The 15,732-nt window shown below is 39.5% G+C and overlaps 1 protein-coding gene across 3 annotated transcripts in view; it reads left to right on the top strand.

The window, feature by feature from the left end:
• CFAP69 (cilia and flagella associated protein 69) overlaps positions 1-15,732 on the top strand; it is a 57,959-nt gene that overhangs the window by 21,664 nt on the left and 20,563 nt on the right. For all 3 annotated transcript variants that reach the window (XM_070767314.1, XM_070767315.1, XM_070767316.1), the window contains 8 exons: positions 1,920-2,018; positions 3,929-4,078; positions 4,192-4,369; positions 4,862-4,985; positions 6,288-6,336; positions 12,549-12,670; positions 13,484-13,700; positions 14,776-14,940. In XM_070767314.1, the coding sequence (XP_070623415.1) occupies positions 1,920-2,018; positions 3,929-4,078; positions 4,192-4,369; positions 4,862-4,985; positions 6,288-6,336; positions 12,549-12,670; positions 13,484-13,700; positions 14,776-14,940 (1,104 nt within the window). The remainder of the gene's footprint in view (positions 1-1,919; positions 2,019-3,928; positions 4,079-4,191; positions 4,370-4,861; positions 4,986-6,287; positions 6,337-12,548; positions 12,671-13,483; positions 13,701-14,775; positions 14,941-15,732) is intronic.

Raw genomic sequence — 15,732 nt, 5'->3', positions numbered from 1 at the left:
GTTCTGAATTAAGAGGCAGGATGATGGCATTTTACAACAGCCAGAAATGCTTTATGGGATATACTGCATCTTTTTGTAGCCCATCACATTTGGAATGACTGTTAAGTTATCAATCATAAATTGAGGACTATACTTCCTTCTGTACCAGAATTCTCTTGATATATTGCATAATTGACTAATTGTTTTGAACTATACAATATATTGTAATAGAAGGAAACTTGTCAGGATACGAATCTCAAGAAAAATTGCCTAAAGGAAAAAACTGCCTTCCTCAAATTATTAAGAAAGATTGTGAGCTATGCTAACTGGATATCAAGAGTGTGGTTATCCAGCTTCTCTGGGAAGGAGAAAATTGGAAATAATAGCAGTACAGTAGAATTGCTGGAGAGACGGAGTAACGACACGGACACAAGAGCTGGATTTAAACTGGGTCATTTTTATTAACATAAATTTGCATAATTTATTCATTAAATTTGCATATATTAGCATAATCAACTATGACCCGGAAATGGACCTGCAGGGTCAAACAAATACTTCCGGGGCGGAAATGACGTTATGACAAAAAACTTCCTGGGCAACTCATGGGCGTATCTCGATGCAAGTCCAGGTGAGGGACCAGTCCATCACCTGCGACCCTGCCATGCTTTGCATGAGGGGGGTCCCACCGGCTACCCCGAATCTGGGAATTAAAGGTTCAGGACCCAAAGACAGGTTCCCCCCAGCTGCTCAGGCAGACACTCCCTCCATGAGCTTGCGGAGAACCTGTCAATCATCCCCAAAGATGCCCAAGGGAGAACGCGCGGTTGCTAAACCACCCCAATTTTCCGCCCCTAACCTACCTACCCAAATGACCAAAGGTAAGCCAATTAACCTAATAAATGCAAGTACCCCCTAACCGCACATCCATCTCCTCAGTGTGGAATGGGCGAAAAAACAGCCCGGCTAAGAGGCAGAACTGCAAAAAATTCCCATTCGGCCCCCTAATGGCGACCCCTAAGCACACTGCAAAATAGGGAGGGCGGGCGGGTGTCTGCTCGTGGCTTGCTGTCCGGGCGAAAAGGAAGAGCCCCGGGCCTGCTCGCCCTTATATAGGGCTAGCAGGCCCCGCCCGGACCAATCAGCAGCCGGGCCAAGCAGGCCCGAACTCCCGAGCGAAGTCTCATCTCACGAGACTTCGCTCGGGATTCAAGATGGCGGCCGCCATGAGGGTCCGGTGTCTCCCGGTCCCTCCAGCAAAGCCTGCTGCCGGGTAAGTCCGGCGCTGCAATTTGTTTCCATTTAGGATTGTTTCATATTTTTAAATCAGTACTGATGATAAAAAGTGGGGAAGAGATTGAAAAAAGAAAATTCTATTTGATGTTCAGGTAGTCCTTGTTTACAACCACAAGAAAGCTCAAAATTTCTGTTGCTAAGCATGAGGGTTCTTAATTGACCAACCCTCATTGTACTGTATGACCTTTTTGCAATGGGTATTAAACAAATCAGAATAGTTGTTAACTGAATCATACAGTTGTTAAGCAAATCTGTTCATCCCCATTAACTTTGCTTTTCAGTAATTCCTAGGAGGATTGCAAATGACAATTCCAGTATTCTCGGATGCTGCAACCATAATAAATACATACCAGTTTCCATATGATTGTGGGAATTCTGTAATGGTCATAAGCATGAGAAGTAGTCATAAGACACTTTTTTCAGTACCATTCTAACTTTAAATAGTTATTATTTCATTATCTATAATTTTAGAGAGAGAGAAAGAGAGAAGTGTAGTAGGATACTTTCTTCCTCCTTAGTTCAACAAAACATTGTAACATAAATAAATACCGAAAAGAAATAAGTATAATATTCATATAAAAATAAATGAATAAAATTTACACAATAAAATGTCATTAAAGTGTATTACAGTTTGCCTGTTGTTTCAGGTCACTTGATCAGAGTGCCATGTTCTCAGATAAGAATACAAATTTGTAAGTGCATTATTAGCTTTTACCATGCTGAGCCATCAGTAAAAGAATTTGAAGGTAAGAGTTGTTTTATTTTTTGATATATTTTAATAAAATTAGTTTACTATAATATTAAAATTATTCACATCCACTCTATATAGTAAATGAGAGAGCAACAAGCTGATTGAGGAAAATCTGTAACATCATGTAGAATAAAGATACAGTGGTACCTCTACCTAAGGACGCCTCTACTTAAGAACTTTTCTAAATAAGAACTGGGTGTTCAAGATTTTTTTGCCTCTTCTTAAGAACCATTTTCTACTTAAGAACCTGAGCCTGGAAAAATTTCCCAGGAAATTTGAAAGCTGCACGAAGGCCCTGCCAGTTTCCTGCCATTCCCCCTTTAATCCCGACCATCTCGGGCTTTTCTGGGCTGCCAGAAGAGCCTTTCGGTGGTGCTTAAGGAGGCTTTGGCAGCCCAGAGCAAACAGAGCATTTTCTTTTCTCTGGGCACTTGGAGAGGAGATAAACCACTTCGCTGTGACGACTCCCTCATGCTGCCCCCCTTACACCCAGCACGAGGTTGCCTCCTGGAGCATCTGGACATGAAAAGGCAAAAGGGGGGCCTTTCGCCCCGGCCGGATCAACTCGGCCACAGTGAAGGAAAGGCGCCAGCTACAAAGTGAGTAAGTGAGAGGGGAGGGGAGTCCTTCAGCATGGGAAGGAAGAGGAAGCAGGTAGCAGCAACAGCAGCCGCCTTTTAATCAAAGGAGCAGTAGGTTCCCCCCTCTTGCCTGCCTGGGTTTCTCTCTCCGGCCAGTGTATGGGAGGCAGCCTCTCACATTGTATGGGATGCTCCTCCTTGCCACCTCAGAGTCCCTCTTTTTTTTTTTTAGCCTTAAAGTTTTGGATTTTTTTTTTATTCTCCCTCACCTTCTTCCCTTGGGAGCGATCATCCCCCTCTCACCCAAATTCCGACCGTTTATTTCTTTCCTAATGGGTTTGCAAGCATTATTTGCTTTTACATTGATTCCTATGGGAAAAATTGCTTCTACTTAAAACTTTTCTACTTAAGAACCTGGTCACGGAATGAATTAAGTTCTAAAGTAGAAATACCACTGTATTTCATATGAAATCTTATATGCAAATGCAAGCAGATAAATAGATACCACTTTGGTTGGAAAGTATCAGTGTTCTGTGCATCTTGGCATATAGTCATGCTGACCTATAACTATGGAAATTGTCTTCGGACAAGACTGACTCCCTCGGCTAAGAAGCAGAGATGAGCATTGCCCCATAGAGTCAGATATGACTAGACAGATAAAATATTTATCTTTACAAATATATTTCAATCAGTATTCCTGAGATGTCTGAAAGAAATGTCACACAATATACTCTACTAGAAGTATGATGAAAATATATGTAACCACTGTCTCTTTATGGAGAAATACTTATTTTGAGTAAAATTAAATTAGATCACAAACACATTTGTTACTTTTGTTTACAATAAAGTAATACATTTAGTTTAAATAATAAGTTTAATTTAAACTTAAATATAATAGATCCATCCCATTGAAAATCCATCTATTTCCAGCATTGATGCATTGGACAGACATAAATATTCATAATTTTATCTCTAAGAAATATGCTGCTCATCTACAAAACAGCAGTAAGGTGGAAATTGAGATTTTACAGTATCCTTATTCTAGCGTGCCCACCAAGCCACGCTCACCAAGCCACAGCATTAGAATCACTAATGTTTTTTATTATTAGTTCTAATATGAACCAATTACATGTAATTATCATGCTGCTTAACATTGATAATAAGGTTCTTTCTATGGTTACCATTTCTGCATAGAAAACAATTATATGCACATTATTTGCACATAGGACTACATGAAAAAATTCTTGCAGGACAATAGGATATTCTAATGAAATGTTTGCCTTAAAATAATTTGATGGACTCCTTCCAATTTTTCTTAATACAGGTTATCAACCTACAAGTGCAAATTATAAAAAGGAGAATTTAGAATTAGGAGGTTTAGCAGAGACTTTAGTTTTATCACTAACACTTGTTGAAAATCAACTTTCTGAGAAATTATGGATCATTAAAACTTTGCAACATCTTTCTATTTCTGGTTAGTATGATTTCTATTTTAAAATATTGTAGCTAATCTATATCTATTACTTTTTTTTCAGTAAAATGCTGGCAATTCAATGGTAGAAAATTATCAATTCTTTTGTATTTCAGAAGCAAATTGTAAACTTATGATGAAAGCTCAAGCACCAAGAATATTATGTTCTCATCTGAATGATGTTGACCCCTCTGGACAATTATTATTCCGTTCCTCAGAAATCCTTTGGAATTTATTAGAAAAAACTTCCAATGAACAAATTATCGAACAGCTCAGTAACTTGGAATGTGTACAGTTAAGCCTATTTAAAATACTATATATAAATCTAGATTTTACATGCTAGTTTATAAATTGGTAGGTGGCATATTTATCTTTTGTTTCTTATATACATACATTGAAAGGTAGAACAAGCAGGGTTTTTTTTACTAATGTTTCATTCTATTTTAATTATTGATATAAAACAAAATATTTATTGCATTATTAAAATACTAAAATCAATAGATTATGGACTAACTACTTTCTGCCTTCTAAACCTTTGCTGTGTAATGTTTCTTGGTTTGGTATATATTAAACTATACAAAAATACAAAAAACATGACATGGAAATGTTATAGTGACCGTAATTTAAAGGACTATAGTAATTTGTTCAATACTTAAATTTGAACAGTCGCTGAACAAACAGCTTTTTAAGTAAGGACTACTAAGTATTATTAGAATCTAGGAATGATATATTTTCAGTTCAAAAAAGCATAGATATTAAAACATAAAATTGTGTTGTTTTACTTAGTGCTCTGAAGGAAGCATTTACTAATTTACTTATAAATGGTTTCCGTCATTATGATCGTCAGTTAAGAAATGACCTTTTGGTGATAGCTACCCTTGTTGCTCAGAACCCAGGAGCTCCAATGATTGTATGTATACTTGAATTTTGAATTTTGGGCAATTGAAAGTAAATATTGGGAATTAGTTACATGTTCTGTTGACATTGTCATGCCAATATTTTTAGTATAGCCACAGCCTTTCTCCCCTAAAAAACATTTATATTTTTCTAAATAATTATTTCTTATCTTGGAATTCTATACTATAGAGAAAAACATATAATTATATTTTCAATGATGGAGTTAAATACAGTAGGCATTATAAGGTCTTGCTTTATAAAATAAGGAATATTAAATGATAAAGTTTCAGAAGTTGTGACATAGAAGATAAGAAATTAACTCCTAGGAAAATAGAATTAACTCTGAAACTTGTAGAAGAGATGGTAATCTTATAATCTTGACATTTTCTCTTACCTTGAGATTCACATTTTACACCTAATAATTGCAAAATATGATTGTTTTTCTTTTTTCCTTTTGTGTGATGTTTGTGCTTTTACCTTCATATTTTTATCCTTTTTAAAAAATATTTCTTGTATCATCTTACCAAAGTGCCTAAATTTCTGCTATTGTGCATTAGTTTTCATATTAATATAATGGATATTGTTGTGGAGTAACTGTTATCCAAATGACAAAAAGGAGGTGAATTTGCTGTAACAAAAATGCTAAGGAGGTATGAGTAATAAAAGCCTGAACTTGCATCATTTTTATTCATCAATTACTTATTAACTACAGATTATGTCTCTTTGTTTTGTTTTGTTTTGTTTTGTTTTGTTTTGTTTTGTTTGATATTCAGCTATCATTTATATTGTCACATTTTGCCTTGGATAAACTCTGTAAGATTATAAGTATTTTGATCAGAACCTAACTTTTTAATAGATGGTCCATTCCTCATTGATCATATGAGAGCTTTTTTGTAAGTTTGCCTTTTCAACTAAGAGCAATAAAATGTCTGGTTTTGTTTTTTTCTAATTATTTCTGTATATGTAATAGTCTTTATGATGAAGACATCTATCTATTTTTAAAGGATTTGGGAAATTATATTTCATCTTCCGAATTGGATCTACTCCTTTCCTTATCGCAGAACTCTGCCTCTTGCCATATCATTAATATTAATAATTTTGTTTTTTTAAGACCTGAATAAAAAAATAATCATAAATTGATTTATAAAGAACTTACATTGATTTATAAATGCCATTTATATTTTCTAAAGGTGTAATTTGTATCCATCCATCCAATATTTAAAATATTTCCATATGCTTTAGTCTATTATAAATTTAAAAATAGCACAAATATAAATACAACAGTTTTTTATACATCTTAACTTTATATGTTTAGGAAACTGGATTTTCCAAACAATTAATACTATTTGCTACTTTTGATGAGGGTAAGTGTTTTAACCATTACAATTGTACTTTATCATTTTTATTTATTTAGTTAGTTATTTTGTCAAGTACGTATTTGTAATATACCTAGATATAACATTATTTTTATATGTAAGATAGATACTAATGATAGGGAACATTAGGACAGGGACGGTATTTATTTATTATGCATGCTTCTTACTGACGTCTTAGGAAGCGGGTGAGGTTAACAATGGACAGTCTAAGGGTAACTTTTTGGGGTTTGGTGATGAAACCACAGAGTCAGTTCTAGTCTAGTTCTAATCGAGTCTGTTGCTAAAGTCGTATTTTCTACAGTCAAATTTGGAGCAGTTGACTTTGAGTTTGGATCTGTTATATGCTCGTGCATTGTTGTGGTTGAAGCTGAAGTAGTTGTTGACAGAAAGGACATTGTAACAGATAATTTTATGAGCTATGCTTAGGTCTTACCAAAGGCAACATAGTTATAACCTTTCTAAACCCAGAATTTCTAGTCTGGTTGCGTAAGGTATTCTGTTGCGAGTAGAGGAGTGGAGGGCTCTTCTAGTAAAGTATCTCTGAACACTTTCTAATGTTTTTATGTCCGCTATGTGGTGTGGTTTCAAAACAGATGAACTGTATTCAAGGATTGGTCTGGTGAATGTTTTGTATGTTCTGATTAGTAATGTGATATTACCAGAGAAGAAGCTATGTAAGATTAGGTTAACAACCCTTGAAGCCTTTTTGATGATGTTGTTGCATTGTGCTTTGGCACTTAGGTCATTTGATATGAGTATTCCAAGATCTTTGACAGAGAGAGGGTCATTTGCAAGGTCTTGTCTAGTCAGCTTATATTTGGTGATTGAAGTAGACCCAGAGACAGGGTTTGGAGCAATCGGTACTTTTATTCAGCTCAGAGAACAAGTGACAGCTCAGCAAGGTAAAGTGACAATTCAGCGAGTACCGACTGACTCTGCCTGGAGAAACCGCTCCTTTTATACATTTGCGGTTCCCGCCAAAGCTAGAGCCGGCCGCGTCTGAGCCAATCAGGAGCGACTTCCTGCTTGGGCTCAGACAGCGCTGGAAAGAGGAACAAACTATTTACAGAGTTACAAGGTAGCCATTTCAGGATACAACACCCCTCCCCTCATAGTTGGACACATCCATCAAGAAAGCCATGTGACAAAGTCGTCCAATCGGTGGGGCCTCCGAGGAGCTCGCGCTGACCTGCGCAGTTCAATTTCTCCTTCGCCATCGACTGTGGAGGATGGCTCGCCGCTGTTCTCCCGGTGCGGCGGACTTGGCCTGGCGGGCCCAACGAAGGCTTCGGAGGACGAGGATGGCTCGGCGTCGCTGGATGGTTCCCCCTGGCCCGATAAGTCTCTTTGCGTGTCTCTTATTTCGGGCAATGTGCTAAAGTCTGTTGAAGGGGGAGAGTCCATGTCAGCGGTTTGGCGCAATTGATCTTCTGTTCGCTTCCGAATGTGGTCTATGTGTCGTTTCCACAAACGACCATCCTCTAGTTTAACAACATATGTCTTAGGTGCATTTTGCTTAACAATAATTCCCTTCATCCAGTTTACATTTCCATCAAAACTTTTTACATATACATTTTGTCCCAGATACATTTCTCTTTCAGGTTTTATACACATTTGGTTATTATTAATACAGAACCTTGGGTTTAACCTGTCTAGTGGTGACCTCAACTTCCTTCCCATCAATAACTCTGCAGGGCTTACATGTGTGTGCGAGTTAGGGGTAATGTGTTGGGTGAGTAAGAATTGGTCCAAGTTCTGTTGCACATCCCCAGGGCCTGACCTGCGCAATGCCTCCTTTGCCACCCGTACGTAACGTTCTGCCAATCCGTTAGCCCAGGGCGAATAAGGCGAGATGAGGGCATGCCTGACCCCTAGGCCATCTAGGAACAATTCGAATTGCCTGGCTGTTAGCTGTGGCCCATTGTCAGACACTAAGAGATCTGGGCAACCATGGGATGCAAAAAGTCTGCTTAATACCTTGATAGTGGCGCTTGTGGTTATGTTGTTCATTGCTATTATTTCCAACCATTTGGAGAAGGCATCAACCACTATTAAAAAATACTGAGACCCCACTGGGCCAGCAAAATCAATGTGGATTCTAGACCAAGGACCAGCAGGCTGTTCCCACTCAGCCGGAGTTGTTTTGGGGGGACTGGGCCGTGACTCTTGGCACGGATCACACTTTGAAACCCAACTTTCAATATCAGCATCCAGCCCTGGCCACCATAAATGCCCCCTTGCCAGGCTCTTCATCCTGACAATCCCAGGATGACCCACATGTAACATTTTGAGTACCTTTCCCCTTAGGCTTTTGGGAATGATCACTCTATCCCCCCACAGTAAACAACCTTTTACATACGATAATTCAAGTCTTTTGTTTTTAAAATCACACAATTCAGGTTTCACAACATCATTTTGCCATCCCTTTAGAACACAGTTCACCACTTGTTTAAGGATTTGATCTTGCTGCGTGTGTGCAGCTACCTCTTTTGCTGTGGTTAGTGGGTTTTCCTCGAGCTCTATCATTAACACATCTGTGGAAGGAACAGGGTCTTCCACTAAGTCTGCTATGGGGCATCTGCTTAGGCCGTCTGCATGATTGATTTCCTTCCCCCCCTTGTGGGTGAGCTCATACTGATACCCTGAGAGGAAAAGAGCCCATCTGATTAGTCTTGGAGACATGAAAGGTGGAGTGGGCTTGTTGGGGGCTAGCAGGCCTAGTAAGGGTTTGTGGTCAGTGACTAGCTCAAAGCTTCTTCCAAAAATGTAATTGTGAAACTTCTTTACCCCTGCCACTAATGCTAGAGCCTCCTTGTCTAACTGGCTATAATTCCTTTCTGTGCTGGTCATGGTTCTAGAAAAAAATGCTATTGGGGCCTCTGTCTTATTAGGTAGAACGTGAGCTAGGACTCCTCCTATGCCGTACGGCGAAGCGTCGCACGTGAGCCTAATGGGTAGTGAAGCACTATATTGGACTACTACACTTTTAGAGGTTAATAAATTTTTTATTTGAGAAAAAGCTTCACGTTCAGTTTTCCCCCATGTCCAGCGGGCTTCCTTCTGGAGTAAACGATGGAGAGGCTCTGCTACTGTTGCCTTCTGCTTTAAAAAAACGGAATAAAAATTAAGGAGGCCCAAAAATGCCTGCAACTCATTCTTATCTCGTGGCTCTGGGGCTTCTCTAATTGCTCTCAGCTTCTCTGTTGTGGGGTGGATACCTTCCTTATCTATTTTATATCCTAGGAATTCTATACTGTTGGTTCCCCAGACACATTTATCAGGCTTGATTCTTAAACCTTTGTCCTGTAACCTCTTAAGTACTTCCCTTATTCTTTTGTTTACTTGTTCCTGGTTTTCCCCTGCAATTAAGATGTCATCAAAGTATGGAATGGCCCCATTTACCCCTGACAATAGGCGTTCCATAATGCTCTGGAATATTCCTGGGGCTATGCTTACCCCAAACTGTAACCTCGTGCATTTGAAAGCCCCCCTGTGCGTTACAATTGTTTGAGCGTTTGCTGTTTGTTCATCGACCGGAAGTTGCTGGTAAGCTTGCGCCAGGTCGATCTTTGCGAACCTTTTCCCCTCCCCCAGGGAGTGTAGCAGTTGTTGCACAACCGGGATGGGGTAGGGGTGGTGTTGGAGTGCCTTGTTTAGGGTCGATTTGTAATCAGCGCAAACTCTTAAGGAGCCATCTGGCTTCAGAGGGGTAACTATGGGAGTTTCCCATGGCCCCTGCTCCACAGGGACCAAAATACCTTGGCTAATGAGTTTGTCCAGCTGTATGTCTAGTTTGGGGAGGAGCGGCAGGGGGACCCTGCGAGGTTTTAGTCTGATCGGTGGAACCTTGGGGTCAATAGAGAAAGATATAGGGGGGCCCTTATACAATCCCAGTGTGGGGCTGAACACTTCAGGGAACTCTTTCACGAAGTTAGGCATATCATAACAGTTTACATTACACACACCCGAAATCTCGATCCCCAGTGGTTCCATCCATGCTAAACCCAGAAGAGAGTGCTTGGCCCCTGTTACAATAAGCATGGGAAGGGTACATTTAACATTCTTGAATGCGATAGGTACATTTGCTGTTCCCAAGACCGAGATTACTCCCCCCTGAAAGTCTCTAATCACCAAAGAGGTTTGATTTAGGTCAGCCTTAGATATATTAGGCATATACAGTTTAAATTTTTCCCAGGGCATGATGGTATATCTAGAGCCCGTATCCAGCTCCATTGAGCAAGGTTGGTTATTGAGTAACAGTGATATAACAATTTTAGCCCCCTTTTTGGTTGCCGTGTTATTCACGGAAGATTGAGAGTTACCTCTATAGTAGTCTCGGTTAGCGGTTGAGTAGTTCCTTTGACCCGCGTTGCGGAATGGTCTCCTTTCTCGCGCTTGGGGGGTCTGGTTTTGAGGTCGCTGGTATTGCGGTGTGGCAAATGTGTCCTCTGGCGCTGTTGCTCTGCATGCGATGGCGATGTGGCCTCTCCGGTTGCAACGGCGGCATGTAGCGTCTCGGAAGGGGCATCGATGGCGCTGGTGATTTCCCCGGCAGCCCGCGCAGGGGGCTGGGTGAGTAGCTCTCAGGTGTCTCGGCTGGTCTTGCACCAGGAGGCAGTTGTCTCCGCTGGAACTTTGTTGGCTGGGGTTGTCTGTTTCCATGGCGCTGGGAGACGCGGAGTCGATTTTCGCAATGATTTCTCGCCTTCCGTGCTCTTTCAATTCTCTTGCCGCCGCGTCGGCTGCTTCTGCGGTTTGCGCCAGTTTAATTACGGTTTGTAGAGTCGGCTCTTCTTCGATGAGGAGTTTGTTTCTCACCGTGTTGCTTTTCATGCCGAAAACCAGGGCGTCGGTGAGGCGAGCTTCCGGGTCTTTAAACTTGCATTGAGCAAGTACCGTTCGCAGCCGCGTTGTAAACTGGCTGATCGACTCGGTTTCCCTCTGAACCATCATGTGGAACTGATGCCGAAAAACCATGGCTGGTTTGGTCGGCTTGAAGTGGCTCGCCAGTTTTTGTTGTAGGACGTCCCACGCTGTGGCTCTTGCTTGTTCTGGTTCGGTGAGAGTTTGGGCTAGTCTGCGGATTTCTGCGCCGCAGTAGTTAAGGAAAATAGCCCGTCTGCGATCGGCTTCGGCGTCCTGCATTCCCGCCGCCTCGAGGAATATCTCGAAGGTGGCCATGTACTCGTCCCATGTCGATTTCTCGGGATCGAAGAGTTCCGGAGCCTGGCCGATCTGGATTTTGTCCATGTTGCACGCGAAGTTTCTTCCGTCCGTTCGTCGCCAGTGAAGTAGACCCAGAGACAGGGTTTGGAGCAATCGGTACTTTTATTCAGCTCAGAGAACAAGTGACAGCTCAGCAAGGTAAAGTGACAATTCAGCGAGTACCGACTGACTCTGCCTGGAGAAACCGCTCCTTTTATACATTTGCGGTTCCCGCCAAAGCTAGAGCCGGCCGCGTCTGAGCCAATCAGGAGCGACTTCCTGCTTGGGCTCAGACAGCGCTGGAAAGAGGAACAAACTATTTACAGAGTTACAAGGTAGCCATTTCAGGATACAACAGTGATTCTTTTTGCCAATGTGTAGGACAGAGCATTTGTTGATTGTGATTTGGAGTTGCCAGATGTTTGACCATTCTGACACAAAGTTGAGGTCTTTTTGGGGGGTAGAAACGTTGTCAGTGGTGTTGAAGAGTTTTACATCATCAGTGAAGAGAACGCAATCGCTTGTAATGTGATCATAAAGGTCATTTATATAGAGTATAAAGAATGTTGGTCCTAGTACACTGCCTTGGGGTACACAGCTGTTAACAGGAATGGGATTAGATAGGGCACTCCCTATTTTGACCACTTGTCTGTTTGACAGGAACACAGTTATCCAGTCATGTAGGGTTCCAGAGATGCAGTAGGATTTCAGTTTTTCATCATGAACCACTGAGTCAAAGGCTTTATAGAAATCTATATAAATTATATCTATTGTTTCGCCCTGGTCAAGTTTTGAGGTCCATATGTTTTTTAGTGTAGTACTTGTAGATTGCAGGATTATTTTTTCCTGAAAACTAATTGCTTGTTTGAAAGTAGATTGTTAGTTTCTAGGTAGAGGATAATTTTCTACTAGGGTTAGTATCATGTAACATACTTTATCATGTAAACGTGAAGTATGGATTTTTATTTATAAAATGTGTTTAATTTCATTCACAGTCAAAAGTCATAGTCCATTGGTTAAGGGTCTTAAGTTTACTTGCTGTTATGAAGACTTTGAGCTAAAAAAGTTGCTGCTTAACATGCTTACTGTATTAGCAAAAGATTTATGTTCTGTTCAGGTAAGTCATAAAATAATTGGAAAGAATTATAATTCCTTAAAACATTTAATACTACATGTTTTCAGAGAGTTCTATTAATACATATGTAAATATATATTTATGTTGAAATTAACAACACTGGTATATGTTCAGCCCCTAGCACCAAAAAACTTCATGCCGAATATGTCACTTCTAGATATTAAAATACATAGGCAAATATTTCCCCTCTCCCAGAAGAATGTTATTCTAAAATAACTTTAGTATAGTCAGAAAGAAATTAACACCCCGATTATTGTATAGGTTCATAGAGTCAAGTATGGTCATTTTAGGATTGTATAAAATATAGAACAACAATTTTAAATAGATTGTATCCTGCATACCCACTTCCCAAAGAAATCAATCAAAGAAATGAAATAAAAATACGGGGTGGGGGAATGAGAATGTGGCTGTTGTTGTGCTTGTGAATGTCTGGTATCAGCATATAAATGTTGTTGTGCTTGTGAATGTCTGGTATCAGCATATAAATTTGACTCCTTTTCTACATGCATTGTGACTTCTATCAAAAGTGGCAAACCAATAGTATACAAGGAGCATCATATTTCAAAGTTTACATGAAACGTAACTTTAAAATTTTATTTATTTATTACTTAGATTTCTATGTTACCTTCTCTGCAGACTTAGGGAAGCTTACAACAGGAACAATACAAAAAAATAGCTTTCTGCATGTACTAGCAATAGAAGGTCAAAAGTATATTATTATTGTGAGTGTGACCCTTTTACTATTCAAACTTATTTATCTTTTCAAATTATATTTTATCTCCTTTCCCTGTTTAGCTGTTGCATGAGGGTAAGGTTATACTAGCTTTGTTTCATTATTTAAAAGCAAATGAAAAGGGAGGATCGCTTGAGATGTCTGCAGCACAATATGAAGAGTTGCAGCTTCTAGCTATTGCTACATTAGCAACAATGGCTCCCTTATTGATAGAAGACTATATGCAATGCCAGGGAAATACTCGCCTTCTGCTGTTTCTGGAATGGTGTGTGAGCAATGGTGAGTCAATAAGGCAAGATTACTTTTAGCTATGGTCAATAGAATGCAGTATTGCATGCTGGCTTACTCCTATGGGGAGTTCGATTCTGACCGGCTCAAGGTTGACTCAGCCGTCCATCCTTCCTAGGTCAGTAAAATGAAGGCCTAAATTGCTGGGGATCATATGCTAACTCTGTAAACCACTTAGGGCTGTTAAGCATAAAAAAACAGTATATAGGTTTAAGTGCTATTGCTAATGAAATGCTGTGATATTTGATATAGAGTTAAATTTGCTTTTAAGCTAAGAACTATATGTTTCAATTTCATCCTGTTTGGTTTTCTACATAATTTTTATCCTTATAAGAGAGTAAGAGATGTCACATGACCGTTGCAGCATCTTCATGGTCACATGATCAGAATTTGGACACTTGGCAACTAGCATATATTTATAACACCTGAAAGATCATGGATCATGTGCTCAGCTTTTGTGCCTTTTGACAAGCAAAGTCAATGGAGAAGCCAGATTCACTTAACAGTTATGAACTATCTTAGCAACTGCTGTGGTTCACTGAACAACTGTGCTAAGAAAGGTCATAAAATGGGACAAAATCTCACTTAACAGTTGTCCCACTTAGTGGAATTTTGGGCTCAATAGTGGTTGCAAGTGGAAGATTACTGAATGGGAAATTTTGAAATGAAAAACCTTTATGTTACTATTGATAAGTGCAATATATAGCAATATTCTCTGGGAACAAACTCAGCCAAAATATATATTTTAAATTTTTATATAGGTACCAAGGAATTGCTGTATATTCTCTGTTGCCATGTAACTTTGGAAACTGAAGCCCAAATATACAGCATGTTTCATGCCAGAATATCAAAAAGTTGTGATGATGTCTTCCTTTTTCCTATGAAGATTATATGTTCAATTACACTTTAGAATTATATAATTAGATATTTGATTAAGTATTAGGGAAATATCTGTTACAGTAATAAAGCAGAGCGCTTACATTTATAACAATGTTTCAAACATGTTAATATGAAAAGCTTTATAGTCTCATTTGAAATAAAATGAATAATTTTTGTTTCTTTTCAGATCCGTTCTTTACTCAGGGTAATAGCTTCCATGGCACAGGTGGTCGTGGCACCAAACTTTCACAGATGCGCTTCTGCTTGAGAGTCCTGAATCCAATTGTATGTCTCTCTGATGATGCTGTGAATGTTGACCTTTGTGATCAAGGAGCAATTCAGCAACTGTTGGGTAACATATACCTGAAATTAATTTTGTTTCAGTAATTTAAAAGTTATCTGAAAATAAAACTCAATTTATTCTTACTATGCTTTAAAGCAATATAGTTTTTCCTCATTTTTTTTCAAACTGACTGCAATTTCTTTGTAAGTGCTTTCTAATATTCAAGACATTTAATAGCAGGGCAATCTTAAACAGGGCATCTGTGGAACCTTCTAGGGATTTTGTTTGTTTGATTTCTCTGTAAAACCAAATGCTGCTAGTTAGTTCAAAAGTAGCATGACTTTACCATATAACTATAGAGCAGTGATGGTGAAAAGGGATAATGTGCTCATCTGGCATGCAACCCGGAAGAGGAGCTGCCCAGGGGACATGTGTGCACCAGGAAAAGAACTTGGGTTTCCGGTGCACACATGCGCAACAGCAAGCTAATCTTAGAGTTACTGGCATGCATACATGCACAATAATCAGCTGGCTGATGTGCATGCTCACACCAGGAAATGTGAGACCAGCTCTCCCAGTTTCCAGCATTGCACACGAAGGCCAACTGATTATCACGGACACATGTACACTACAAACCTGCAAGAGAAATGGGCAATGCTGCCCATGCCAGACAACATGGCTCCGCGTGCCACTTTGGATATGCATGCCATAGGTTCATCATCACGGCTATAGAGGTATAATATTCTGCAATGATAGCATAGTCTGTATATTTTATCTAAAATTGTGAATGCTATTTTTCATATACAGAGAGTATGATTATGACTTTACTGTATATTGGTTCCCTGCTATGTTTCATAATAT

This window comes from Erythrolamprus reginae, chromosome Z, assembly GCF_031021105.1.
Source record: "Erythrolamprus reginae isolate rEryReg1 chromosome Z, rEryReg1.hap1, whole genome shotgun sequence".
In the NCBI taxonomy this organism is placed as follows: domain Eukaryota; kingdom Metazoa; phylum Chordata; class Lepidosauria; order Squamata; family Dipsadidae; genus Erythrolamprus; species Erythrolamprus reginae.
The sequence above is the reverse complement of the archived record's forward strand: the minus strand, read 5'-3'. Positions and strand labels throughout refer to the sequence as shown.